This window comes from Botryllus schlosseri, chromosome 10 (assembly GCF_051294905.1).
Source record: "Botryllus schlosseri isolate E-star chromosome 10, Bs_hap1, whole genome shotgun sequence".
NCBI lineage: Eukaryota > Metazoa > Chordata > Ascidiacea > Stolidobranchia > Styelidae > Botryllus > Botryllus schlosseri.
Window position 1 is genome coordinate 20,458,335 of NC_137245.1, and position 27,812 is coordinate 20,486,146.

General features: G+C 41.2%; 3 protein-coding genes and 1 long non-coding RNA gene across 4 annotated transcripts in view; 3 read left to right on the top strand and 1 right to left on the bottom strand.

The window, feature by feature from the left end:
* LOC145448180 (uncharacterized) overlaps positions 1-27,812 on the bottom strand; it is a 453,937-nt gene that overhangs the window by 201,667 nt on the left and 224,458 nt on the right. The gene's annotated exons all lie outside the window — the stretch shown is intronic.
* Positions 1-27,812, top strand: part of LOC145448166 (chromaffin granule amine transporter-like) — an 81,098-nt gene that overhangs the window by 31,776 nt on the left and 21,510 nt on the right. The window lies entirely within an intron of this gene.
* LOC145448171 (sulfotransferase 1C4-like) lies at positions 9,050-26,828 on the top strand. Its single transcript, XM_080326514.1, has 5 exons — positions 9,050-10,384; positions 21,218-21,406; positions 22,235-22,406; positions 23,596-23,833; positions 26,217-26,828. The coding sequence occupies exons 1-5, from the start codon at positions 10,288-10,290 to the stop codon at positions 26,568-26,570; spliced, it is 1,050 nt and encodes a 349-aa protein (XP_080182640.1). The 5' UTR covers positions 9,050-10,287; the 3' UTR covers positions 26,571-26,828.
* Positions 10,391-16,770, top strand: LOC145448177 (uncharacterized). The gene has a single exon (XM_080326519.1). The coding sequence runs from the start codon at positions 15,498-15,500 to the stop codon at positions 16,164-16,166; it is 669 nt and encodes a 222-aa protein (XP_080182645.1). The 5' UTR covers positions 10,391-15,497; the 3' UTR covers positions 16,167-16,770.

The window sequence follows — 27,812 nt, forward strand, 5'->3', positions numbered from 1 at the left end:
TTCAAGACGACAGATTACACGTCATCGGGAGGGGCCGCTCACACTTTTTCACCTGTGTACCTTGGAGTCAACCTTTATCAAAATACATCAGCCCAAGCCTCGTCTACAAAAGAATTTCGTGTCCCATCTTAAAATAGTACAATGAACGCTCTCTTATTTGGGATCTCACCACATGCTGATGACGTCATATTTCGTGATACGACTTTTGATATACAATGTTCTCTCGAATTCTCTACTAGTTGCTTTCGATTACCCCAGACGAGTGTCAGCCGATAATATTCGGGTTCATTTCAATATCAATATACTATTCAATCGTATATTGAAGTTTTTTTTACCTCCGAGAAGCTTTTTAAAATTGGGATTATAAACCAAAACGCAATGTTGGTATTTGATTATATGGTGAGGACATGAAGATAATATATTTGCTCATTTAAAACAAACCAAACATTGCTTTGTTGATATCGTACACGCGTCAGAAATAGTGGCGAGATTTCATAGGCTGGTCGACCTCAAAAACCAATTTGTCAAACCTAAAGTGATAAAAAAGTCGGTTGTCCCGATTCATAAAACTACGGTAGATTGAAATTTAAATCTGTAAGCAGCGATCTGTTCATAGATTGACTTAGTCCACTCTTGGTTTAGTTCTAGGACACACAACGCTGACAGCATCATAACCATGTTAGCTTCAAACATGTTCGCTTCTACTATGTGTAGATAAAATCTAAATACCCTAATTCTACGCATACGGAGAACGAATCTACCTAAAACACGTGCGAATCGTTTTTATAGGGACATCACTGAACTAATTAAAACTGGAGTTACCAATCTGAAATAACACTCGTGATCCGAATTATGTCAATCTCGTTTAGGATTTCTGTAATATTTAGCAGTTAAACCCTTTTAAACTGTGTGGGCCTTGAGATCGGGCTGTCGCGTCAGAAATTGGACATAAAAATATTATAGGAAGTATTTACCTTAGAACTGCGGTTCTCGAACTTTTCAAGACACGCCCCTTACGATGGTCAAAGATTTCCCGCCCTCTATCGTCATATCACAAAAAGCAACCACGATGCTAGCAAACCTAACGGATAGTTTGATGGCATGGAAGATTACAACTGTGGATGAGAGATTTTTAAGAATGAAATTCAGACTAAATACAGAGCAATAATTATGACTTGGATGCAAATTGCGCGGAGCGCGATAAAAATTTTCAGTTGAGCTCAGCTTCGCGCCCCTTTCAGACGCTTTCATGCCCCCAGTTTGAGAACCACTGCCTTAGAATTATGACGACGAAATAAACTAAGAAAAATTTTAATCAAGTCCCGATTTTTAGTACGCATTTTATCAATATTTTTAACAAGTTTCTTTAGACTCTCGCGGGCCGCACAGAGCGGTGTTGCGGGCCGCATGCGGCCCGCGGGCCGTAGTTTGCCCACCCCTGGAATAGGCGGTAGCTGCAAGTAATTAGCGGCGTTTCGGGTGATAAAGGACTTCTCCGACAACGAATCGAAAGCAATGCGAACACGCCTAGTCTTACCCTGGTTCGAAATTTGCGCGAGTGCGGTGGGAAGCAAGGTATCAATTTCGGAGTCCGACGTTGCTGATCGCCTAGCAGTGGACACCATTGTTTTCGCATTCGACGACTCCAAGACATGCAGTAGTTGGTGATGAGCTTTTCCACATCCTTCGACCTCACACCGGGCTTTGCACTGATAGAACTGCTTAGGATGTCCAGACTCACCCTGCGATGCGAGACACCTGAAACACACCTTTCCGGGATTCGTTAACAAACCAGACATTCGTTGAGCCGGGGTTAATTTCAGAAATTCTCTACAATCCAGTAACGGATGAGACTTGCTGCAATATGCGCAGAGAGACGACATAGATTGAGTTACCAAAGACTGAGCGGAACAATACTTATCGGTGTTTGAGGTCTGTTGCTTTGTCTTTGGTTGCTTCTCGGGCTGCTTAAAGCTAGACCTCTTCAGAGTGTCCATAGTCGCCAATTCTGTTGCAATGAACTCAAACATTAGATCGGACGAAGCTATCTCGTTGGACTCTATCAATGGGCTGATTTTACGCATCCAACGCTCGAGTAATTTCTGAGGTAGCTGCGATTCCAATATCTGAGTGAACATTTGATCCCAGGTGATATTATTCTGAGTCAGTATTGACCTCTTAGCATTAGCCCGGTCTAGCATACCTCGCACTTTGTCGAGTTCGAAATCTACCCGGTTCCCATCAAGCAGATCTTTAATGTGACTGCGAACGATTGCTTGCGTCCTGCCGAATCGTTGCAGTACCGCAGCAATCGCCGGCTCATAATTAGTCGCATTAGACGGAAAGCCGTTCAGAACACCAGACGCCGATCCCTTCATAGCAGCCTTCAAATAAGTCATTTTGTAAAATCTACTGACCGATTGGTTGTTATGAACAAGTGGTTCAAACGCCTCCCAGAAAGACGGGAAAGAAAGTATGTCGCCATAAAATGAGGGCGGATTCACACCGTTTGGTAGACTTCCAGCTGTCCTGTCAGCTTCGTCAATCGCTTTCAATTTCGATAGCTTTGACCTGGCTAGAGGAATGTTAGTTAAATAGACTCGACTAGCGTCTTTCAAACTGTCAATAATCTCGGTCTTCAAGTCGCCATCTTCCAATAGATCAATTTTACCATCTACGTAGGATTTCAAATCCGTCATGGACATCTCGACCGATTTCACGTACACTTCAATTTCTTCGACCGAGTTGGAAGTCGTGTACTTGAGTTCGAGTGCCTGCAATATTTCCAGAAGATCTTTATTCATTCGCTTAAATCGCTTACCAATGACTCTGGGCAAATTGGAATCTCCGCTAGAATTGGATTTCTCTGCTTCCTTGCGAACGTCGGTGAAGAATTGAGTTAAATTGTGTCTCTCTTCTTTCGCCTCCTGACGCATTCCTTCAAGCTGAAGGAGGAATCTTTTTTCTGCTGCTTCCTGCTGAATGATGAACCTTTTCTCCGCTGCCTCTTGCTGTTGCTTCATCAGTGTAAACATCATCATAAGGTCGTTGGGCTTCTCGGTCTGAAGTGAAAATGGATCGGGCGAGGCCGCGGATTGATCTAGCACCGGTGAATCTGGCGGTTGCGTTCTAGATGTTTCCAAATTGTCGGGCTTACACTCACGAGCTTTCTTCAGTCTTTCCGATAGCACGGCCTTGTTCCCAGTGGTTGGCAATTCGAGAGCAGCAAGTTCTATACGCATCTCTTCAACGGTCATCTTGGCGACAGTCTTGAACGAAGGAGCTAATCGAACTTTCTCGTCGGTCGGAGAGTGTTGCAGCGGCATTCTGATACTAATCGTTTGTCTTCAAAGATCAGGGCAGTTAATGGTGATTGTTGAATTGGTGCAATCGAAAGCACTCTGACGATGAAACAAATCAAATCTCCGTGGAATAATACGGATTGGATTACTTTGACTTGCTTTTGTGATCGAAGCAAGCGTTGTAAATTGCGGTTGTTATAAATTGTTTCTGCGCGGCACGCGAAATGTTCGTGTGGCGACTATAGGCGCAGAAGCCTGTCTAATCTTGACGGTCGGTAACGCCGGTATAAATCAAACACACTCCTTTACTACAATGATTGAATATATAATGACACAAAGTAGGCAAGGGCAGAGTTAACGTAGGATTTATAACAATGCCAACCGTCCTTACACAAAGTAACCAACAAACAGTTCTACCAATTGAATATATAGGAAAAGAAAAACGCGAGTGATAATGACGATTACACCGGTCAGTAATTAAAGAGAAATACACACGAAATAAGGTAATGCCGTACGCACGCGCTAACAGATTATCCTTCTGGCGACAGAGGATCGGCTTTTGCAGCTTTATAATGGTTGATTCAAGAACCTTCAAATGAAAAAAAGAACGACCAAGAGCAACTATGAAAAACTGATTGTTATTGTAATGTTTTGCACTGCACACTCTAGGTGTTGTAAGAGACGCTGTCCAATGGCAGAGTTGCAGGCTGTTACTTCGTCATAATCACGCATGGTAACTAGGGACTGTGATGATGAAGAAGACATGTCATCACCCTGCGAATTCCTAATTTTACGTGGGACGTGTTGACAAATACTTTGTTGCAAGCGCTGAGATGTGCGACCCACATACCGACTGTCGCACTATAGAGTATGACTCTATAGTCTATATATAGTCTCTCTATAGTCTATGACTCTATAGTCGCACCGGCACGTATATTGGTAAATTATGTTACTCTGATCAATCGCAGGAAGCACATCTTTACGCATTGCTGGTAGTAAAGATTTCGTAGTAAATATGACACGGGGTTCCACTTGTGGAAAACAATGACTCACGGAGGACTTAATCTGTCTTTCAAACCTGTTACAAGCTGTGCCGATCCACGGGAGATGCAAATAAACTGGGCACCTTCTTGGTCCAAACGGCTTATCTTTGTAGAAATCTTGTATATTACGTTCAAAAGTTACTTTGACAATATGCTCTGGATAGCCATTGGCAATAAAAATAGATTTGATAGTATTTATTTCAAAATTCAGTTTGTCATCACTGCAAATCATCAGGGCCCTGTGTACCAGGGTCCTTATCAAAATGATTTTACGTTTCACAGGACAAAACGAATCCCTTGAAAGTTACTGACCACTCATTGAATGTAGCCTTACGGTAGACAGACGTAAGAAAATTATTGTTCATCTTCTCAACAAAGACATTCAGAAACGGCATCGAATTGTTATTCTCTTTCTCAGCAGTAAACTTCAAAGAAGGGTGAAGGTGATTTGGCCAGAAACAAATCACATTGAGCTTCATTATTAAACATGGCAAAGGTGTCATCAACATAGCGATAGTACATCAATGGCCGATCGGTATACTATCCAACAATCTGTCTTCATAAAACCCCACGAAGATGTTAGCCAAAATGGAGCCGAGTGGAGAACCCATTGCCACACCGTCTATCATCGGAGGTCTCAAACTCAAATGTGCTCGCGGGCCAGTTTTCCAGTTTTGACGACGCCGCGGGCCGCAGCATTTATAGGGGTATTCTATGTCTCTCCGAGTAGGCCTTATTTTGCGGAAATGAATTGTCCTATTGAAAGTGAGCCGATCCAGCAGACTGGCAATAAACACACATCGTCAAAATATGATTTACTCTTGTATCAATTTAGGCCTGGCACGAATAGAATAATCACATTTATAACTATTTGAATAGAATTGTTGTTGTACTTGATATATATTACTTATAAGATATAGACACCATATGGCGGACAAATGTATGATGCCATCATAAAAGCTATCGGGTTATTATTTTTCAGCTACTATGAATATTTTGAATTTAACAGATTGATAATGGAGACTGATCTGATATCAAAACATTTTTAAGTTGAGCATTGTAATTCCAATCCATGATTCGGGTATACTTCTGATAAGTAGGCTATTAATCTCATGGCCAAATATCTTCAAATATAGGAGCGGAAAAAATTTAAATCGAATATAAATATATTAATGAATGTGTCCTAGTGATTGAAATGTCGGAACGCCGAACGGCCCATTGCTGTTACATCGTTCGTTGCAGGGTCCCACTACGGTACTTGATACCTTTAAGTGGCCTTAATAACATGGTTTAGCGACCAAAGATGTAACTAACAGATTGCCAATGGTTGCCATAACTACTTGCTTAGTTAGCGAAATACCAAGCTGCGACCTTCTGATCTATTACTATTCCCCTGATACGCGATTAGTTTGTTGCTTCCATGGTTCTAGCAAATTCACGGCATTCCGAGTCACTTCAAGTCCACTCGAGTCATTTTCATTTTGCCATCGAGTTAGCCCGAGTCTGAGTAATTTAGGAATGGTCGCGTCTAAGTCCAACTCACAAATTTCAGTCTAAGGGTCAGGATTTATCATCATGAATTGGAAATGTGGCGAAATATTGAATCTTCCACTCCATGGTAGCGTTTGCAATTGATTTGATAGTGAAGTTTGATGAATAGTTTCAGGCTTTCGGAGCAATTAAGAGGGAATTTTCACTTTATAATTAGAAAAGATATATGTGACACTTATATATTGTGAAATTAATAAAAATTTAAAATGTCGTCGCGGGCCGCACAAAATGCTCTGGCAGGCCGCGTGTTTGAGACCTCTGGTCTATCTGCTTATACTCTCAACTTCGTATAGCAAAGCGATATTGAAGTGCGTCCGAAGCCTAGTTTTCACTGCGCACGCAAAAATTAGTAATAATAGTAACTTTTGAAGTAGAACAAGTATACAAATAAAACTACTTGAGTAAGTGAATAAGGCAGACAAAATATACTTGAGAACAACGTAAATATAGAAGCACTTCGTTACTGATGAGAAGGGCGCACATTGCTTCTCAGTGTTCGGTGCTTGGTTTTGTCAAACCAATCGCAAATTCTGATGATTCAGGGTCCGCTCACTGAATCGCTCACCTTTTTGTAACGAATCATGGGGCATAGAACTGCGTAGCGTACGACTAGTTGTCTGTCGTCCTTCTCTATATGTGACACATGACCGCACAAACGCAGCACTACCATTAGAAATGCATGATTTTCGGTGTGTGAAGCTTGAGTCGTGAATTCAGACTTGTACAAACAATCGAAACGACGATCAACTCACTACTGTTTTTTAGTAGTTCTAGTTCTAGTTGCGGGATTTGAAAAGAGAGTACTTCTAGTTCTATAGTTGTGCATTTTGAAAATCCAGTAGCTTCTTCAAGTCTGCGCTGTAGATGTTAATAAAAATCCGATTTGGGTCGCGTTCATCACCTTCAATACTAGACATGCATCGAATCAATGCGACCATATTATATATAGGCGCCATGCGAAATATTTCTTGAATTGAGGGGAAATATAGTCGAAGCCATATTTGTGACTTGGAATGTGCTGAGGTTTGTGATTGTGATGAGATGTGATAGTGATAAGTAGGGCAAGTTTTTGCAAATTATGGAACTATTTTTTACAGCTTCCGGCAGCTTCCTAAATACTCATAAGTAGGGCAATTTTGTCAAAATTTTGTCAAAATTGCAGCGTTAGGTCAAAAAATGTCAAAATTTTTTACAAATTCAAAAATATTTGCAACCTGTATTTCGTTTGTATCGTAGATTTTGCACTGTCGATGAACTCATCATTTGACACTTTACAGCTTGTAGCTTACTGTATAGGACTACTGTTGTAGACGGCCTACTGTCTGCTCATTTTGAGTTATCTACTAGTTGCTGACGATTACCCCTGTCGAGTGTCAGCGGAAAATATTCGGGTTCATTTCAATATGAATATACTATTCATGGTGAATCATAAACATTCAAATGAAACAAATAGGTTGACATGGTGTTATGCTCGACGTATTGCAATATCGTAACTGAATGAAGACTGCGTGTGCATTGCATGGTTCGTATATCAAGAAGCGCATGATGAAAAATTGTGATGTAGACCCCATTGTCAGAATGAAGCAAAAAGGTGTGTCACCAGCAGTGTACGCACAACTTCAGTGTTGTCAGCCAACGACTGCGGCTGTTGAACGTTCTTTCTCCATTTTTGGCAAGCTACTTAGTAAGGACAGACACTTTCTACCGAGAATGTAGCAAAATATCTTTCGTTGTAGTACAACAGATTTCAATTGTCTCTAGCGTAATACGTGATGTAACTACTGGAGTTCTTCATAGGGCCATATTTCGTTAAAATAAAGTTTTTTCATGTAAAAATTTGTCAGTTTACGAGTCAAAAAAGTTTTTTCATGCCAAACTACTTCGTAAGGAGAGACAGTTCCAACCAGAAATGAATATAAGTAGTGCAATTCTAACATTATGTGGGAAAACACTTAACTTGCATATGTTAGGTCAAAATTTGGTCAAAATTAAGTTTATTAAAGTAAAAAATGTCCAAAATTTGATTTTTAGGTCACAATCTTCCAATTATTAGGTAACAAAATCGCTCTACTCGTAAGTTATGTAGTATGGGGTTTTAAGCTGTTTGGAGGAACTTATATTGCAACTTTTTTACATTTTTTCATGCAACCAACGTTTTACTGGAAATATTTGGCACTAATGTAAATAGATCGCCTGATCATTTCACTGTCGTTTAAATTTTTTCGTCCTTTCTGATCTGAAGTAAATTCAGAATAGACCGGCGAAAACTATATTTTCACTGAGTTGCTTTTTTCAGGCTGTTCATTTTGTTGAAGTCGCTAACACTGAGTTTTGCTACAGTACCTTTGACACGGATCGATTCGAGTATCTCATACCCTAATAATTTCAAGGAACTTGCTCATAAATGCAACTTTTTAGTGAAACTTTTGTGAAAAATAAATGCAACTTTCCACGGATTTAACTGCAACAAAAGCTTACCTGAGTGATAAGATCTAATAGGTAGTTGATGACATCAGAACTAAGGTGTGAAGCTCAGTGACTATACACATTAGTTTCAACCTTTGTCGGAACCACCTGTATTTGTAACGTTAATTAATATTTTCAAATGCTAGTGGTAGATCCGCACACCGCTAAAGTGATCAGAATAATTTCATTGCAAACGCATACAAGCCGATAAAGAGACACGTAACAAGCTGTAACAAGTAGTCCCTGCTGCTTCTTAATATGAATTTTGTGTAATCCCACTAAGATAATTATATTCCTCCCGAATTACGGGAATCTGATCCCCTAGTTTACGATGGGCATTCTTTAATTGTGCGAAATAGAACGTAAAGTTGTATGTATGTCTACCTGCACCCCCGCGATACTGGAAAATCGAAATGCCATAACGGCTAACACGTACTTGCTGCTAAGCGATTTATCATGGCTCTAAATAACAACTCACTGATTTTTTGGAGCTATAGTGGAAAAATCGAGCAATAGCAGGTATGCGAAACTGTACGTACAGTACACATTCCGCGATTTAATACCGTACAAAACCATCGGACCGTTGACAACGTCAATTTCTTCAGTGCATAGGTAGTGAAGCATAAATCAACCGAGCTTTTACGTATAGGCTACCGCAGCATTGTGATCATAGCTGTCGTTTGGCAATCGTTGCGAGTTCTATCTGATGAAATATGTCTAATTTTAATTGATTAGGGGTCGTGCTGTTAAAGGTACAAAAGTATTATGCATGGCGATTTGCTGCCGGGGTAAAATATTACTATCCGTGTAACAGAAGACGTATGAAAGTTACCCGATAGGCCCGATAGGCCCGATCGATACTTGCTGATGGATAGTCTTAAAGGAAATTGCATGCAGCATTTTCTCAGAACAGGAAGTTGAAGGGTAGACCTACTTGTGTCGTGAGGAGTGAGGACACATGTAGCAGGACACAACATTAAATTTTCGCAAATCAATTAGCTGCTCTTCTGCGGAAAGATTGCTTGATTTATTAGGACGCCACAACTGATTTCATTGTCTCTTGTGCTTATTTATCAGCTGTTGAAGAAGTTAAATCGCCTGTAAGTCGCGTATACTAGTCTTCAGTTTTTTTTTCAAAATATTATTCAGTTCTTTTCGAAAACTCCAAAAGTGTTCGCGGCACACCTGAGCATCTGTGGCGGCAGGCACACTAATGTGCCGCGGCAGACTGTTTGGAAATCACTGATTTTAAGTGTTCGTAGGCCCCGGTTCGCGGCTAGGCTATTTGGGATATTCATGAATCGCAGATCAACAGTTCAAACAAGCCATTCGAGGTACAGGACTTGACAGTTTGTACAACAGACTTCAGTTGACTATAACATTGGTAACGGATGCAGTTTTTATCATAAATGTTATTTACTATGCACTGTTATATAATAAACATAAGTTGAGTTACGCAGCATCGCGATTCGAATCGCATTGAAATCATGAGTGAGAAATGAGATGAAAATTTACTGAAATATATGATTTATATAGGTATTGAGGAAAATTTTGATCCAGCAATAAGGGGTATTTTCTGTATAATTTGGAAAGAAATGAAGTATAATTGATCAGATCATGTTATCGCCCAACACTAAATAATCCAAATATATGCTTTTGCAAATTCTGTGCGCAACCTGTCAACTACTCGGAAACAGATGATACGCCTTTGTTCTGCCTCGAACACAATACACGGATTTGTTGGCTATAGGATTAACCAGGCGTATCCACACGTCATCTACGTATGAGCATTAAATTGAAAGCTGATATGCGCCATGTGGAGATTACATTGTTGTGGCTCCGATTCGCTGCCGTTATAAACCAGTATGGACTTATCTTCCATTTACTTTGCTAAAAAGTCAGTTAGGTAGTATCCTTCGAAACCAATGGAGATGTGTTTGGCTTTATTAATTTCGATCGCGTGCACCGTCATCGCCACCTTTTGGTGGTTATCTTTGAGAGAAATTGATCGGTTTACGTATGGTGAGTACCTTAATTAGTGCTTCCGGACTGTAATATACCATTCCGTTTATCCCTCCTATAGGCATATTGTCATTCACAATAAATCCATACGCAAATCTAGGGTTGCATTTAAAACAAACATCAATTTAAAACAAACTTGTTTAAAACAATAACGCTCACGTTTAAAACATGTTGTATTTTTTTTCAAGCCGTCACGTCACGTTTATTCAATTGTGGCATCATAGTGGATTGACATTGACAATTGCAAATATAGAGTAAATGGCTCCTTTGACGAAATATCTGTACCATTGCTGTTAAACGGACTATTTTGAGGGTTCCATCCAACCATGCAACGTCGGCTATATCGGGTGGTAATTGTCCGCACAACATGTTTTTCTGCAAAGTATTTACACAATCACGGCATAATTTTACAACTTATAAAAACACATTTTTTTAAAGGCCTTTGTTTAGAATAAAGTGTTTTAAAACACCGTTTGTTTTAAATGCAACCCTACACTGATCCCGTAAGTCCCGTCGATCAGCAGGCTTGCTGGCCATTTCCCAGTTTTTCCAGAGCAATTTAGTGTATAAGATGTGTTTTATGCATTTTCTAAATAATTTCGTACCTCAATATCCTATATTGGTGCTTTTACCGACACCGGGTGCGTTCATCTGATTGATCTTGACACGTTTTCTTCGGTCTTACCGTAGATCTATTGCCATATCTATTGGGGTTTCGTTTGTGACTACATCAATGGCAACAGGTTTGGGCTTCGGCAGAAGTACAGATTTCAGTTCCTAGTTGAAAAGTTCCGACAATTTACCCGACGCAATCATTCCTACTTAAGTTTTGGATAATTTGTCTAGGCTCCTCCTCGCCATCTCATCCTCGTACGCTGGTGTCTTGCAAAAGCCTAGAAGTAGGCCGTGCTACACAAGTCGGGAGTGTCGGAATAAATAAAAAATAAAGGAATATTGGCCTGGTGTCAATGACCATTGTAGTCTACGAACACCATGAATACCATAAACAACAACCCGAGGCAGTCAGACTTGTACAAAATGCTGGATTTTCAAAATGTGCAACTAGAACTAGAACTAGAACTACTCACTTTTCAAAATCCGCTAATATAGAACTAGAACTATACTCACTAATCACAAAATTCGCAACTAGAACTAGAACTAGGACTAACAACATTTGAAAATCCACAACTAACTAAATCACAGCTAACTATATCAATGGCTCTTATTACCGGCGTTCCCAGACGCACAAGTAATGCATAGTAATGTGTTAAATGTGGAGGTAAATGCGTAATGCGGTAGATTTTGGTTTTTGTGACACAGTGAAAATTAGGGGTTCCCCAAAAGCATGCAGACGTGCGCAGGGTGCAGACGTGCGCAGGTCATTAAAGGCTAAGAATCATACTGAACTAGATTTAATTCTCCGATGCAGCACATTAATTTTTATTTTATCGCAAGTATCAGACATAGATTCGACATTTCAAAAAGACGGGGTTTCGAACAGGGCTTTGGAGCAGTCGTAAATATTAAACTGCTCCAGCTCCAGCTCCGGAGCTCTCTTTTATCATAAACTAGCTCCGGAGCTCATTGATAAGCACTGCTCCGGCTCCAGCTCCGGCTCCAGCTCCGGCTCCAGCTCCGGCTCCAGCTCCGGCTCCGGCAACTATGGTTCGGTTATAGCCGTCGCAAGGAACCGACATTCTGTGGGGGTATGCAAAGTCCTGTGGCGTGACAATTACTTCGTGTCCTCTGTCGATGACGTCATATCGGCACTAGAACGCACTTTATTCCATGCCATTCCATGCACGTACAGTACACATTGTACAGTGTTAAAACAGTGACGTTACGTTTTATTACCGGTACTGCGCTCGTTTCTATCAAGCCACACATGTCCAATTTAATCTTGAAATGGTGCCATTTGTACAACTGTAACTGCAGAAATGAGCGCATGTCGCGATTTTATCAGCAGAAACCCACTTTTTACCAAATACACGCAATGGTTTGAAATTCGATATTGGTGCGCTCGTTACCAGTCCGTCCGTCGTCGATCAAGTTTAGTGGAATATAGGTTCCCCTTCAAACGAATCGAATAAACTCAGAATTAGCGCCATCGAGAATCTGGTGTTACATCAATATTCGAGAACTTAATGCAGTGATGTACACTGTACAAGTCAGTAGCCAATTAAACTGCAAGCTCGCAAGTGACATTGCGCGACAATTCAAGAATATGAGTGTATACCAAGCCGACAATAACACTGGTCAACACATATTTTTAGGCAGAAAAAGTAAAAATGGTTTTGGGGGTTCTGAAGGGCACTGATTCCGAATATGACCCTAGTTTTGTCAGATTTGCTCCATTTTTGTAGATAATCCATGGGGCTATTTTGACTAAAATCTCATATTTTCGCTGTATGGGCTAGATAAAAAAATCGGCTCAGTCGTACTATAAAGTTCAGAAATTCAATCTAGTTGTTATTTTGACACGCTGAAGACTGTTTTAAATCAAAATATATCAACAGAATTATATTTCGGGGTTTTAGATTTATCATAATTGGAGACTTTCACGGATATCATGTACATAAATAAACTTCAATCATGTATATAAGTATTTACCTAAATACTCAAATAACATTGCATTAATTGAATCCGTTTTATGTGAGCCACCTATTTTAAATTCAAAATAATCAGTTGGAATATAATATTAATAACTTATCTTGAAGCAAAATTGGTTCTTGTACTATATTCCGTTGTAAGCAATGTAGTGCAGTTTTTCGAAAGGTAACAGCAATAGTCTGCCATGTTCGTCGCATCTGCACTGATATCTTTCTTTTGTTGTTTTGATGTATTGGTGGAACCTTTCCCCTTTCTATTCCCTCTAATCAACAATATTATCAGAAAATATATCAAGATGACTGAACATGAAGTGAGATTTAATGCTCATGTTTTCTCCAAGGTTTCCATATGCAGATACCAATTCTCGGACCAACTGTCTGTAGTTAAGTGCTTTGTGATCTTCAAAAAGTTTTATTTACTACATCCTAGTAGGGATTCCATGCAATGAGCACCTTTCTTAATATGAAATTGTAATCCTTAGTCCGTATTCGAATCGGAGATTCATCAAAGATTCCTGATTTAAGCTTCTCGTTTGATATGGGTACTAGGTATACCCTCTTTTTTGACTTTACGGAAAATTATCCATTTACAAGTGAAAAGAGATGAGACGCATGAGAGTATTTTAGTTAAGCTTTCCAGAGACAAACTTGATAGCTTCATACTCCTCATTCATCTTGGTAGAATGACTAATTGGTACAGGAGAAAATATATTTCCATTGTGCAAAAGTACAATTTTCAGGCTTGATAAACTGCTTTACAAACAAAATTCTCGCATCAGGTCATGTTAATATTGATGAAATAACTGAGAACGTCATGAGTGTTCACTAGGGCGGTTCAAAAATAACCTTTTTTCCTTAATCTTGCGGGCTACGTGATTAAATCGTTAGGTTGCCTTAAAAAACGACGCATACCAAATTTGAATTCATTCCAACCAATATTCGCGGTTTACGTAGAGTTTGAAAATTTTGAATTTGCCCAAAAACGCAAAAAAAAATTTTTTTCAAATTTTTCTGCCAACCCCATGAAATTGTTGGGCTGTCTTCAAAGACTATGCAAAACAAATTTTACTCAATTCCAAGCCGTAGAAGCGGAGTTATTCCAGTTTTTCGATGAAAATTATTGGATTATCCACCGATCAAGGATAATCCCGGAATTATCAAAGAAAAACTGATATAACTCCACTTCTACGGCTTGGAATTGAGTAAAATTTGTTTTGCATAGTCTTTGAAGACAGCCCAACATTTTCATGGGGTTGGCAGAAAAATTTGAAAAAAAATTTTTTTTGCGTTTCTGGGCAAATTCAAAATTTTCAAACTCTACGTAAACCGCGAATATTGGTTGGAATGAATTCAAATTTGGTGTGCGTCGTTTTTTAAGGCAACCTAACGATTTAATCACGTAGCCCGCAAGATTAAGGAAAAAATGTTATTTTTGAACCGCCCTAGTGTTCACCATAGTCAATTATCTATTTATGCGAAGTAGAAAAGTAGAAAAATCGAAGATTTACTTCCTCCAAGTGAAATATTCAAGGGTAAATACAGTGATTTTAAGCTTTTTGGGGGGTATAAATATCTTCACGAATGTGATATTCGTAATCAGCAACCTTGAAAACCACAGAAACGGCTCCTAGATGTTCTGCCAAAAAATTTTCTTCTCATTTTGTTGATCAGTGTAATGAATACACAAAATTGATGATTACAAATTGAAAAGCGCGCATCCAATTACTAATTGCCCTCTTATTGTTTGTTTTGTTTTTAGTGAACAATTTTGGCGCTTATCGCCGATACAGTCATTTGCAACCGATCATTGATATTGTAATGTAATGTCTTTGCTTTCGGTACGCTTTGCGGACGACTTTGCAGTCACGAATTCATTCATATCTTCCACTCTCCACGCGTCCTCGTCAGAGTCTGTTGCAGTCGATTTTGCAAGCTCGAGTTCACTTGATTCTTCTGGGCTTTTCGTACGACCCCGCATATGCAGCGAGGTCAGCGATGAGGAGCCCAGAAAAAAACTCCGACACATAGAAGTAGGTCCATACTGGAAGGGATATCGTGACGCTGGTGCTTAACCAACTGCGCCACTCGCTTCCTGCCAAGTGCCCTCTTATATTCAACACCAGGGAAGGGTTCGGACATCGCATTGACTGGCACGCATTGCGACAATTGTATGCATACTATAATAAAGATCTGGGCTGCTTCGATGCAATTCCCTTTTACGTCCGCAAATCGTTACTGGAGTGATCATCTGCTGGAATTAATTTCAATTCGCAGGCACAAACTATATTACATTGTCTAATTTGGCGCTACTGTAGCGGCTCTACAAGACGCGCCCGTCGATCGTGTGATTATTTGATTGCCAATTTGTGAATGTTTCCGCGTCCCTTTTCAATGCATGCATGTTGATGCGTTAACTCGTCAGTTACTAACTTCGCTCGCAATAAACGGAGCTCTCGCTTCATTGGTGACCCCGACAGGCAGGAACGTATTCCTGCACTACGAGCATGGATCAGCAAGCAGGCAATCAGAATGCGGTAGCTGTTAAGCTCCCAACCTTTTGGGCGGAGGAACCACGAGTTTGGTTTCGACAGGCGGAAGCACAGTTCGCCTTGAAAGGAGTTACTGCGGATGAAACCAAATTCTATTACGTAGTTTCAGCTTTAGATCAGACCACAGCAAAACGTCTGATAGAACTATTGGACAATCCTCCGCAGGCAGAGAAGTACAACACAATCAAAAGCAGGTTATTACAGTCCTTCGCCATGTCTCCGCCAGAGCGGGCCGCACGTCTGTTAAATATGTCACCTCTTGGCGACAGAAAACCGACAGAGATGATGGACGAAATGCTCGCACTGCTAGGAGATCATCACCCCTGCTTCCTTTTCAAATACTTATTCTTACAGCAAATGCCGGAAAACATACGGATAGTGCTGGCAAAAGAGGATCTAGATAACCCCCGAGATTTGGCTCAGCGGGCTGATCAAATGTGGCTATCGAGATCCAGCGATTACAGAATTAGTAAATTGAGTAAGAACAAACCGACCAGTCCTAATACGATGGAAACGGTTTCAAACTTCTGCTTCTACCATCGACGATTTGGCAAGAAGGCACGACAATGTTGCCCTCCCTGTGCTTGGCATCAGGAAAACGACAAAGCCGGTTGTCCGCAGTAAACGGGGCAACCGGCAATAAATTATTTTACCTGCAAGACCTGAGGTCCAACTTCCTTTTTCTTGTCGATACCGGGGCGGAAGTGAGCGTATTCCCACCCACCAGGCTCGAACGGAGACACAAAACCTCTGGTCCGCTGCTTGCGGCCGCGAACGGAAGCATCATACGTACTTACGGAACCAAGCGTCTTTCTTTGGTTTTCCCGTCAGGCAAATATGGTTGGGAATTTACCTTGGCTGACGTGTCCCAGCCGTTGCTGGGAGCAGATTTCCTTAGGGCGCAAGATTTGCTGGTTGATGTCAAACACCATCGCCTTATTCATTTGCATTCCCTAACCAGCGTTCCTCTCGGTATTAGTGAACACGTTTCGCTTGGGCTTAATTCTGTCAGCACGGGAAGGTCTTGCTACGCGCAAATCTTAGCCGAATTTCCCGAGATTATTACCCCGCATTTTACGCATGTACAACCCAAGCACAAGGTGGAGCATCTCATCTCAACTACCGGACAGCCTATTCATTCTCGTGCAAGACGATTGGCACCTGATAAACTCGCCATCGCACAAACTGAGTTCAATAAAATGCTGGAGTTGGGAATCATCCGCCGTTCTTCGAGCCAATGGTCTTCGCCTTTGCACATGGTGCCCAAGGGTTCCGGAGGTTGGCGGCCTTGTGGAGATTACAGGCGTCTTAATACCGCCACGCAACCAGACCGTTACCCGTTTTAGTGATGTTTATTCAAGTATGTACATAAAATATCAAAAATTTCATAAAGAAAATCTTTCCCCATCATCGGTTTATCTCGTCTCAGCCGTTGCCGAAGTCGGATTCTTATTCGCTGTCGTGGTAGACGCCGTCGTAGGTTGGCGCTCGTAGTCGCTCGGCTCATCTCATCGCATCAGTCGATGTCGATTCGTTGTTGCGGTCGTAGTAGGAGCCGCCAGTACTTGGCGCTCGTTTGCGTGTGTTTTTCATATAAATTTGGTGGCGTGGTGAGGGGTGGGGTAGGAATATGGTAGGGTTAGGGGTGGATTGGGTAGGGGTGGGGGGGGGGGTGTTTAGGGTTGAGGTAAAGAGGGATGGGATGGGAGGTTTGGGGGGGGGATAGGTGGTAGGTGGATTGGTTGGGTTTTGTGGGTCGATAACTACAATACAATTTATCGCGCGAGCGTTTAATGGGCTCGCTTAAATTATTCGGTATATTTTACTTCTTATATTTTACTTCTTTACTTCTTATATTTTACTTCTTACATCTTCAAGACTTCACCGCGCGTCTCGCGGGATCAAATGTCTTTTCTAAAATCGACTTGGTACGAGGCTACCATCAGGTTCCCCTGGCACCGGATGACATTCCGAAAACGGCCATCACCACACCATTCGGATTGTTCGAATTCCTACGCATGCCATTCGGGCTTAAAAACGCAGCGCAGACATTTCAGCGAATGATGGACATGGTTTGCCAGTCACTTGATTTTGTCTTTGTTTACCTCGACGACATCTTGGTAGCGAGCGAATCACTCTCACAACACAAACGACATCTTCTTGAACTTTTTGGAAGGCTATCCAAGCACGGACTTGTCATAAACATCGATAAATGCCAGTTCGGAAAACCCGCCATAGATTTCCTTGGCCACCGGGTCGATAATCACGGTGCTAAACCACTACCCGGAAAGGTAGACGCAATTTTGAAATTCCCCCGGCCCACAACAGTGAAAGGCCTTCAGGAATTTACGGGGATGATCAATTTTTATCATCGGTTCATACCCGAGGCAGCGAAAATCATGATGCCTCTCTATGGTGCTCTTTCTGGAAATCCAAAAACGCTACTTTGGACAACTGAGATGGACACTGCAATGGCAAAAGCAAAAGAAGCTCTAGCCAGCTCCACACTTCTCCATCATCCTTTACCAGATGCAAAGACCGCTTTGACGGTCGATGCCTCGCAATACGCAGTTGGGGCAGTTTTGGAGCAATTCATAGACCAACGCTGGAGGCCATTAGCGTTCTTCAGTAAACACCTCCGACCACCGGAGCTCAAGTACAGTGCTTTTGATCGGGAATTGTTGGCTCTGCACCTTGCCATTCGACACTTCCGGTATTTTCTTGAAGGCCGCAACTTTACAGCCTTTACTGACCACAAGCCACTGACGTTCGCATTTGCGAAGATATCAGAGCCTTGGTCGGCGCGTCAGCAACGTCACCTGTCGGCAATCTCTGAGTATACCACAGATATTCAGCACATTGATGGGAAAAACAATCGCGTAGCTGACGCTCTTTCGCGAATTGCAATTTCTAATGTACAGAACCCCTTACTCGACTTAGATTATGTGGCAATGGCGAAAGCCCAGCTTGACCCGGAGGTACAAGCATATCGTACGGCAATATCAAATCTACGCATCGAAAACGTTCCGCTTGGAACGGCCGGCCTTACCTTACTTTGCGACACTTCTAGAGGTACGCCACGTCCAGTACTCCCTCGCTCTTGGCGAAGGAAAGTCTTTGAAGTTGTACACGGACTCTCGCATCCTTCGATCAGAACAACACGAAAACTGGTGGCATCAAAATTTGTATGGCATGGGTTGAAGAAAGAGGTCGGATTATGGGCAAAACAATGTGTTCCGTGTCAACGCGCTAAAGTACACACACACATCCGGGCACCGCTAGCGAATTATCCACCCACAACTTCTCGTTTTCAGTCGGTAAACATTGACATCGTGGGACCATTGCCAATGTCACAAGGTAAAACGTACCTTCTGACAGTAGTAGATCGTTTCACTCGCTGGCCGGAGGCGATACCAATGGAGGACTCGACGACATTAACGTGCGCTAGGGCATTCATCGCCAACTGGGTGGCACGATTCGGTATTCCAGCACACATTTCCTCCGACCGAGGACCGCAATTTACTTCGCATTTATGGGCCCAACTCAATCAGCTACTAGGCGTGATCCTACACAGAACGACTAGTTTCCACCCGCAAGCCAATGGCCTCGTGGAACGCTTCCATAGACATTTGAAAAGTTCTCTTATGGCAAGACTCACTGGTCCAAACTGGCTGGATGAGCTACCATGGGTTCTTTTAGGCATCCGCACAACACCCAAAGAGGATTTGGACGCATCTTCGGCCGAACTTGTGTACGGTGCTCCATTGACGGTTCCCGGCGATTTTGTTTCTTTTTCAGGAGAAAGCGCACATCGGGATTTGCCAACGGTACAGGAAAAGATTCGCAATCTCCTTCCACGTCCTATGTCACGACACGGCACGTCAAAAACCGCAGTCCCCGGAAGTTTGAAAGAATGCACATACGTGTTCATTCGAAAGGATGCACACCGACCACCGTTGACCAAACCTTACGACGGACCGTACAAGGTTCTGAAGAAATCGACGAAATCATTTACGCTATCCATGGGCGGCAGAACAGAAGTGGTGTCCGTCGATCGTCTAAAGCCGGCGTATATGGATCTAAACGAACCAGTGGAAGTAGCACAACCTGCAAGACGGGGCAGACCACCGCGGCAACCAAGTGAGATCGAGCAACCGCGTGATCTTCAAAATGCAAGAAGATCGAAACGCAACAGGCATCCTCCATCTCGCTACGGTTCCTGAGGATCCCCGCCGCTGGAGGGGGATGGTGTAGCGGCTCTACAAGTCGCGCCCGTCGATCGTGTGATTATTTGATTGCCAATTTGTGAATGTTTCCGCGTCCCTTTTCAATGCATGCATGTTGATGCGTTAACTCGTCAGTTACTAACTTCGCTCGCAATAAACGGAGCTCTCGCTTCACTACGATTAAAAAACTATCAACCAAGGTCGTGCATGTGCTCATCCAATTCAAAATGAAGACGATGTTGCTTGGCGTGAGGCATGCGCGCCTCCAAATCGAAATGTGCAGCAAGGTCACGTTTTTATTCTCTGGCGTTGCTCATATATTCGTCTCATTACGAATTAGGTAAATTGTTCAGCTCACATGAGCATCAATCTCATTTTGTGACATGCATGGTTTTTATTACTTTTTGAACCACAAAACTGGCCATCGTTGTTGTGATGAAAACGAAATTGCGGGTATACCCATAATAAAGTAATTACGGGGTAAGCGCGGCAAATCCAGCCTACCCAGTTTTGGTGCCTATGTAGGAGCAATGAACATGGTTACTGGTTATAGTTGGAAAATGTTGTGCCAACGAGACAATAATTCTTGATCTTGTGAACGATTACGGTAAAATTAAGTGAATTCAACCATTAGTAAAAGCACAAGCATCTTATGAAATACATCGGAGCCGGAGCTACCGTTCAGACAACCGGCTCCAGCTCCGGCTCCGGCTCCACCTGAATTTTATGTAGAGCCCGGCTTCATCTCTGGCTGTGCTGGAAATGCACGGCTCCGGGGCTCGGGCTCCTTGCTCCGGCTCCGGCTCCAAAGCTCTGGTTTCGAGACTATAGATGACTCAGAGCTCATTATCGCTGCAAAAACATCACACAACGAAACACCGGTATCACGATTCACACCAAACGACGACACGTGTTTTCCAGTTGTTCGGCCACTAATGTTTTCTTTAAAAGGTGCAACTACACCTAGAACTAGAACTGCTGACTTTTCAAAATCTGCAACTAGAACTAGAAATAGAGCTACTCAATTTTCAAAATCCGCAACGAGAACTAGTTGACCGTAAACTAACTAAATGGGTAGTTTGTACAAGTCCGGAGGCAGTACAAGATACGATACAAGATATGAGTTTATGGATTATCGTTGTTTTTGTGTTAGTCCCGCATCGCGCATAGAAATTTATCGCAGTCTTCCCTCCTCACGATCCGATTCCACCCTGAGACTTCGTCAGGAAATTTAAATCCAGCACTCGCCAAGTTACAGCCATAATCGAGTGTCACAGTATTGAGAATTCTCTATACCTTTCCGCAACCATCGAGCGTTGCAATGTGCTCCCCGACCGGAAACTACTGTTTTACCTGATAAAGCATTCATATACAACTGGGACATTTACTAAAATCGGATTATGGTGTAGCATCTACTAACTTGAAAGATTCAACTTTTTTTCGGTGTAGGGGGAAAAGTTTTCTTCAAGACTTTATGGCACTTGTTACCTGCAAAGCGACAGCCTCTCGTGAACGTTAAATTTACCAACGGATTTGAAATGATGACCCCGTCATACACTGGGAAACCGGTAATCGAAGAAGTCCTTAATTTTAAAATGAGACCTGACGACGTTGTCATAGCCAGTTATACGAAAGCAGGTGAGTTTATCTTTCATAAAATTTATTTCTATGCGGTTGACGCTTAACCATATTCTTTAAAATAATAAAGTACTGATGTTATAATTTTTATCGTGAATATCAATCAAAGACGTAAGGTTTACACAGACATACAGCCTATTATATATCGCATTTTCCTACTACCCTATGTTCTTATACGCCCAGAGGTGGTAAAAGTAGTCAGCGTTTCTGCTGAAGTACAATGGCCGCCGTAATTATGTATACTCAATTACAAATAGCCTATTAGTGTTTCCAAGAACAATTCCAAGTTGTTTCGAAATTCCTTCAAGAGGGAATACAAAATGAAAGGTCTGAAGTGTACTCAAGTATTTTAAAAAAAAAAGTGGATTATCTCGAGGGGATACAAATCGACCGGTTAAAAGGAAGAGCCATACTTTCAAAATGGCAAATTGTATATTGCGGACAAACACAAAATTACCATTGACACTACCAGTGGGCTCGATCTTCGTATGTGTATATTTAGTCACCTTATCACCATGATATAGATATAGGAGATATTTCATGCAGTTTTTGACAAGTTCACTCATAAAAGTACTTTCTACTTTTCCAAATCCAAAGCGTAAAAAGTTAGTGATTTCCCCTAAAATTGTTCACGTATATTAAATTGAAAGTAGACCAAGTAAAACATTCGTTACTGACTATATATGTATACTATATGACCATATTTCTGAAGCGGGCTTCATATCTTTCATGACCCAAACTTAACCACGACGTTAGCAAAACAATGAGGTCAAAACATGGAAATTGGTTTCGGTACATTCCACACCCTACGCTATACTTAAATTTTAGGTACTACTTGGACGCAAATGATCGTTCGCATGATATGCAACGCTGGTGCCAAGAAAGATGTCGCATCAAAGAGATTGGCGAATCAATTTGGGTTTCTAGAAATGCCCGAGGTTGTGTCGGCACTGGGAAAAGGATTTCAATCCTTGGAGAAATGGTCTCAGGCAGAAAGAAGGTCGTGTTTTACTCTCAGTATGTGTGCTGCAGATAGAGTTGCATTTAAAACAAACGGTGTTTTGAAATACTTTGCTTAGAACATGTCTTAAACAATGTTTTAAGCAAATGCCTTTTTGAAAATAATAATTTTTTTCAATGGTTGTCTAATTATCCCATAATTGTGTAAATACGTCCGAAAAAACATGTAGTATGAGCCTATGGACGATTTGCACAAAATATAGTCGAGGTATACGATGCGGGGTGGCTGGAACCCTCGAAATCGTCGTCGGTTAAACAGTTTTTGCACGTAGATATAGATGATTGGTACGAAATGGGTGTTCTGATGATAATGACCGCCGACCGTAAAAATGCTGCATAACGATGTAGTCCTGGTTAAAGATATTTTTGGTCTGTTTATGATAGTGATTGGAAACCCCTTTCGTCGAAGGAGCCATATTTACCCTACATATTTAAATATAAATGTCAATCCACTTTGACGTCACAATTAAATATTCGTGACGTCATGGCTAAAAAATTGAAAAACCTGTTTTAAACAAGGGCCTTGTTCTGAACACGTTTGTTTTAAATTGATTTTTTTAAATGCAACCCTAGTTGGAGACAAGTGCAAACTGCTTCGCTCGAATGCACTTAGTTGTTAAAAATGTTCTCCGATGATGAGCTAAGCAAAATCACCGAAAGTAGACTCCTGTTCGAATTCAAAGATTCTAATGAGACTCACCGTAATATACGGTATTGCATTGGTTTCGCTATACTTCTTATATTGAAAGGGTATCTGCGCTCTAAATATCATGGATTGTGGATGTGTTTAAAGCGCAGTCCCCTTTAAATATTCCCTGAGAAATGTTCATACCGCGTTTCTGTTCCCTTGCTTTGTGGAATTAGAATTATGATGTATATATATTGTCAGCGTAATTCAATAAATCAAGAATCTGTAGTAATACGAAATACAGACGTTATACCATTGTTTGCAATCGGTCGACATTTTTAATTTTTCGCCTATTTCGAGTCTTAACTTGGCTGTTTCATATTGTCTCAGTTTTGTCATAATTCTGTTGTCTGTGCCTCATAACCATGAAATAACATCATCGTCATATGTCTACAGCAAGCAGGCTGCTTGAAAGCTTGAAGTAAATAAAAGTTTCAACGCATACGTTTCTTGACCGGAATTTATGAATTTTTCATTCTAGGTTTATGAAAACGCACTTGCCCTTCAAACTTTTGCCGTACGAGCTTCAGCATAACGGAGTGTGCAAATTAATTTGCGTGGTTCGGAATCCGAAGGACAATTGCGTGTCGCTCTACCATTTTCATCGAATGGCCAGCGGATTACCAGACCCTGGAACATGGGACGAATTTTTTGCATCATTCTGCAAAGGAGATATTGCTTACGGATCTTGGTTTGACCATGTTCATCAATATTGGAAGGTTTGCAAAGATTTCATGGATATATTGTCTAACGCTGCAGCAGGGGCGTCAGACATACTGCCCGCGGCCGCATTGGTCGTTATAGATACACTGTATTGGCGATTTTGTATTTAATCGGCCAATCATCGTAATTTTAGCAATTACGCTGTTTGCGAATATAGGTGTTGCTAGAATTGATCCCCATGATTCTTAATATGATGGACATGGCTAGTATGTATGGTTTTGACAATACAACATTCCGACGAAAAAGAAAGCTACATATGGATTTGGATGTTTGAATTTTAACATCATTTCTCTGGCCCTGCCCGCAAGCCATCAAAAGATTTGAATCCGGCTCGCGACACAAGTTTATAGTTTGACGTCGATGCGCCACAGCATCGATGGTTCGTGATTACTAATTTAGTATTACCGAAGTACAACATTTCCACCCGACGCTGTGGGCGATGCAATTATTCACAATATATTTATCGGAGTCCTGAAAATAATAAAATGCGACGGTCAACTAGTGTTAATTGTTCAGCATCTCTATATCTGATGGCAATCTGATACAATAAGTTTATACATTTTACTATCTGAGAGTTTATGTCTTTGCGCCTTCTTTTCCTTGGAAAATGGAGGTAAATAAATACTAATGTATAGGTCTACTACAGTGGCGCGTAACGCTTTTAAGCGTTACGCATCGTATGGTATGTCAGATGGTACATCCGTTTTTAATGGTATTGAGTCTACAATTGTATGCACTTTGCAACAGATAATACCTCTGCAAATACACGATGTAAGCAAAAGTTCAATTTTGCAATAATGTCACGTTGGTATAATTGCGTCACAAGAGATTCACAACACAGAAAACCAAGCAACTATAGGCTACTAACAGCTTTCAACAATACGGTTCGGAGGATAAATTTTAACCAGCCATTTCAAAACTAAAGTATAATCCAAGGGTGGGCAAACTTTTGAGCCAGCGGGCCGCATTCAACATCTGAATCCATTCGCGGGTCGCACTATATAAAATTGGGATTATAAACGAAATGCAATATTGGTATTTGATTATATAGTGAGGACATGGATATAATGTATATGCTTATTTAAAACAAACCAAACATTGCTTTGATGATATCGTACAGCGTCAGAAACAGTGGCGAGATTTCATAGGCTGGTCGACCTCAATAACCAGTTTGTCAAAACTATAGAGATGCCAGTCGGTTTTTCAGATTCTTAGAACAGGATTGAAATTTAAATCTGTGAGCAGCGATCTGTTCATAGATTTCCTAATTCCACTTTTGGTTCAGTTCCAGGCCACAGAATGCTGAGAGCATCATAACCATGTTAGCTTCTAACACGCTTCTACTATGTGTAGATAAACGAATCTTCCTAAGACACGCACAAATCTTATTTTATTAGCACATCACTAAAATAATTAAAACTGGAGTGGCCAATCGGAAATCACTCTCGTGATCCGAATTATGTAAATCACGTTTAGGATTGCTGTGATGTTTAGCAGTCGAAACCTTTCAAACTGCGTGGGCCTTCAGATCTAACTGTCGCGCCAGAAATTAAACATAAAAAAAAGAATAGTAAGTATTTACCTTGAAACAGTGGTTATCAAACTTTTTAGGACCCCCCCCCCCCTTCTGATGGGGAAAGATTTCGCGCCCCCTTATCGTCTTATCGCAAAACTCAACCAGGATGCTAGCAAACCTAATGGATAGTTTGATCGCATGAAAGGTTACGACGGTAGATGAGAGATTTTTAAATATGAAATTCATACTAAATACAGCGCAATAACTATAAATTGGAAGTAAATCGCGCGGAGCGCGAAAATTTTTTAGTTGAGCTCAGCTTCGCGCCCCCTTCAGATGCTTTCACGCCCCCAAGTGGGGCACACACCCCAGTTTGATAACCACTGCGTTAGAATTATCATGGTGATATATACTAAGAAAAAGTTTAATCAAGTCCCTGCACTGATTCGATTTTTAGTGCACATTTTATCAATATATTTAATAAGTTTCTTTAGACTCCCGCAGGCCGCACAGAACGGTGTTGCGGGCCACATGCGTCCCGCGGGCCGTAGTTTGCCCACCCCTGGTATAATCCAAAATAGCTAAACTGCTAAAGTATCGATTCATAGCAATCGAATAAAATCGAATAAAAAAGTCATTTGGGAATAATCAGGTGGTATACAGTGTATACAGAAACAAATTAGTGGTACGCGATGGAGAGAGTTTTGAGAAACACTGGCCTACTGATAGTAAATCCGTTATCGTTCTGGTACCATTTCATTATGGGAGATTTTATTGAAAAAAATCCATGTACATATTCATCTGTGATTTCCGAAGAACTGCTGACCTGGGCCTGCAGTAACGTAACTGTTAACTATAAACAGGTGTCTCAAGAACGTAAAGACAGCGTATACTTCGTGTCATACGAGAATTTGCAGAAGGACATGAAATCCGAAGTTGCGAAAATGGCGAAATTCTTGGAGAAGGATGTGTCCGAAAATGAAATCGACGCTATTGTTGAACACTGCTCGTTCAGCAGAATGAGCAGCAACGAAAACACGGATTTTTCGGAATTCAACAAAGCGGGGTTGATGGATTTCAGCGTGTCGAAATTCATGAGAAAGGGACAAGTAGGCGACTGGAAGAACCACTTCACCATCAACCAAAATATAGAATTTGATGAGCTGTACAAAGCAAGGACGAAAGACTGGACGCTGAATTTTGAATTCGAAATCTAGAAAAAGAGTGATCGCCATGAAAATGAAGATATCACTGATATGTTATAGCTTAACCTCAATGTGTTTTTTGTTCATTTGTATAGGTATATTTTATTAACCAACGATAAGAAGAACGCCCAACGTTTTAGCCAAAAGGCCATATGACTGTTTACTGCTGACATGTATTCTCTGTAATGGCAAGCTTCTAACGTGGAACATAAGTCTCACCTTTTCACCAAAATATGACTCTTTTGCGGAATAAATTAACCAAGCTGAGAATGTTACCGTTAAAAAAGTCAGGCCTGAGATCCATTATACGCCATGCAATCAGTCGAGCGAAGCAAAATTTCAAGGCGAACAAATCGGATTTAAAATATTTTGTTATGCCACGAAATAGTCTATATAATTCGTGCATACTTGAGGTATATATTCTGCGATGGTTCGATAATGGTCAATGTCTTCCGGTGGCCATATTGCACGACGTCGTCTTTATTCCAACATCTTTTGGTCTGAAAGGGGCGCTGCGCTCTAAATATGATGTGGCCTCAAACTAAAGATTGAAGTGTGAGTTTTGTTTGTGCAAGAATCCTTTCTCCCAGAAAGCCACCGTTTGTTTGTTTGTGGTATTCACGCTGTTTGTTGACTGCTATGGTCAGTGGTCATTTACATCAGGCCAATTTTCCTCACCTTCATTCCGCAGCTGTCGACTTAGTAGTATACGGCCCACTTCTAGGCACCGCTTACACCAGAGGTCACCAATCAATCAATCAATCAATCATTCAGGTTTATTCAATCAGGTTTATTAATATTTTCATCGTTTCAAAACATCACAAGACTGTGATACAATGAAAAGATAGGAAGGTGTCGAAACAACTTGGAGTAGCCAACACGCGGCTCGCGGGCCGCATGCGGAAGAGCGCTCAGTAAAGCATTTTTATATGCTAAAATTGATTTCAGTTCAAAAGTATTGTTGTTGTTCTTGTTCAAAATTATCTATTCTTCTGTGCCAAACATCGCGATTCCTCACTATATAGATTTTTCACTGTAGCTGATACGGCTTCGACGATGGTAATAGAAATCAAGGGTGGAAGAATTAGCTGATATGAATGGGAATGGCATGGGCATATTGCCTTGACGTGCAATCACGCAGACACTGTCAAGACCGAGACGCTTCAAATACGACGCTTGTCCACAAGATCAAGTTTTTCGCCCATGTTAGAGGGCACAGCGTTGTACTGACGTAAATTATATATACGTGATTCT

Bases quoted from the DNA above. Each gene is read 5' to 3' on its own strand.
- LOC145448171 (XM_080326514.1), top strand. From the start codon at position 10,288: ATGGAGATGTGTTTGGCTTTATTAATTTCGATCGCGTGCACCGTCATC. The intron at 10,385-21,217 runs GTGAGTACCTTA...TTTTCGGTGTAG, and splicing joins AATTGATCGGTTTACGTATG to GGGGAAAAGTTTTCTTCAAG. The intron at 21,407-22,234 runs GTGAGTTTATCT...CTTAAATTTTAG, and splicing joins AGCCAGTTATACGAAAGCAG to GTACTACTTGGACGCAAATG.
- LOC145448177 (XM_080326519.1), top strand. From the start codon at position 15,498: ATGGATCAGCAAGCAGGCAATCAGAATGCGGTAGCTGTTAAGCTCCCA.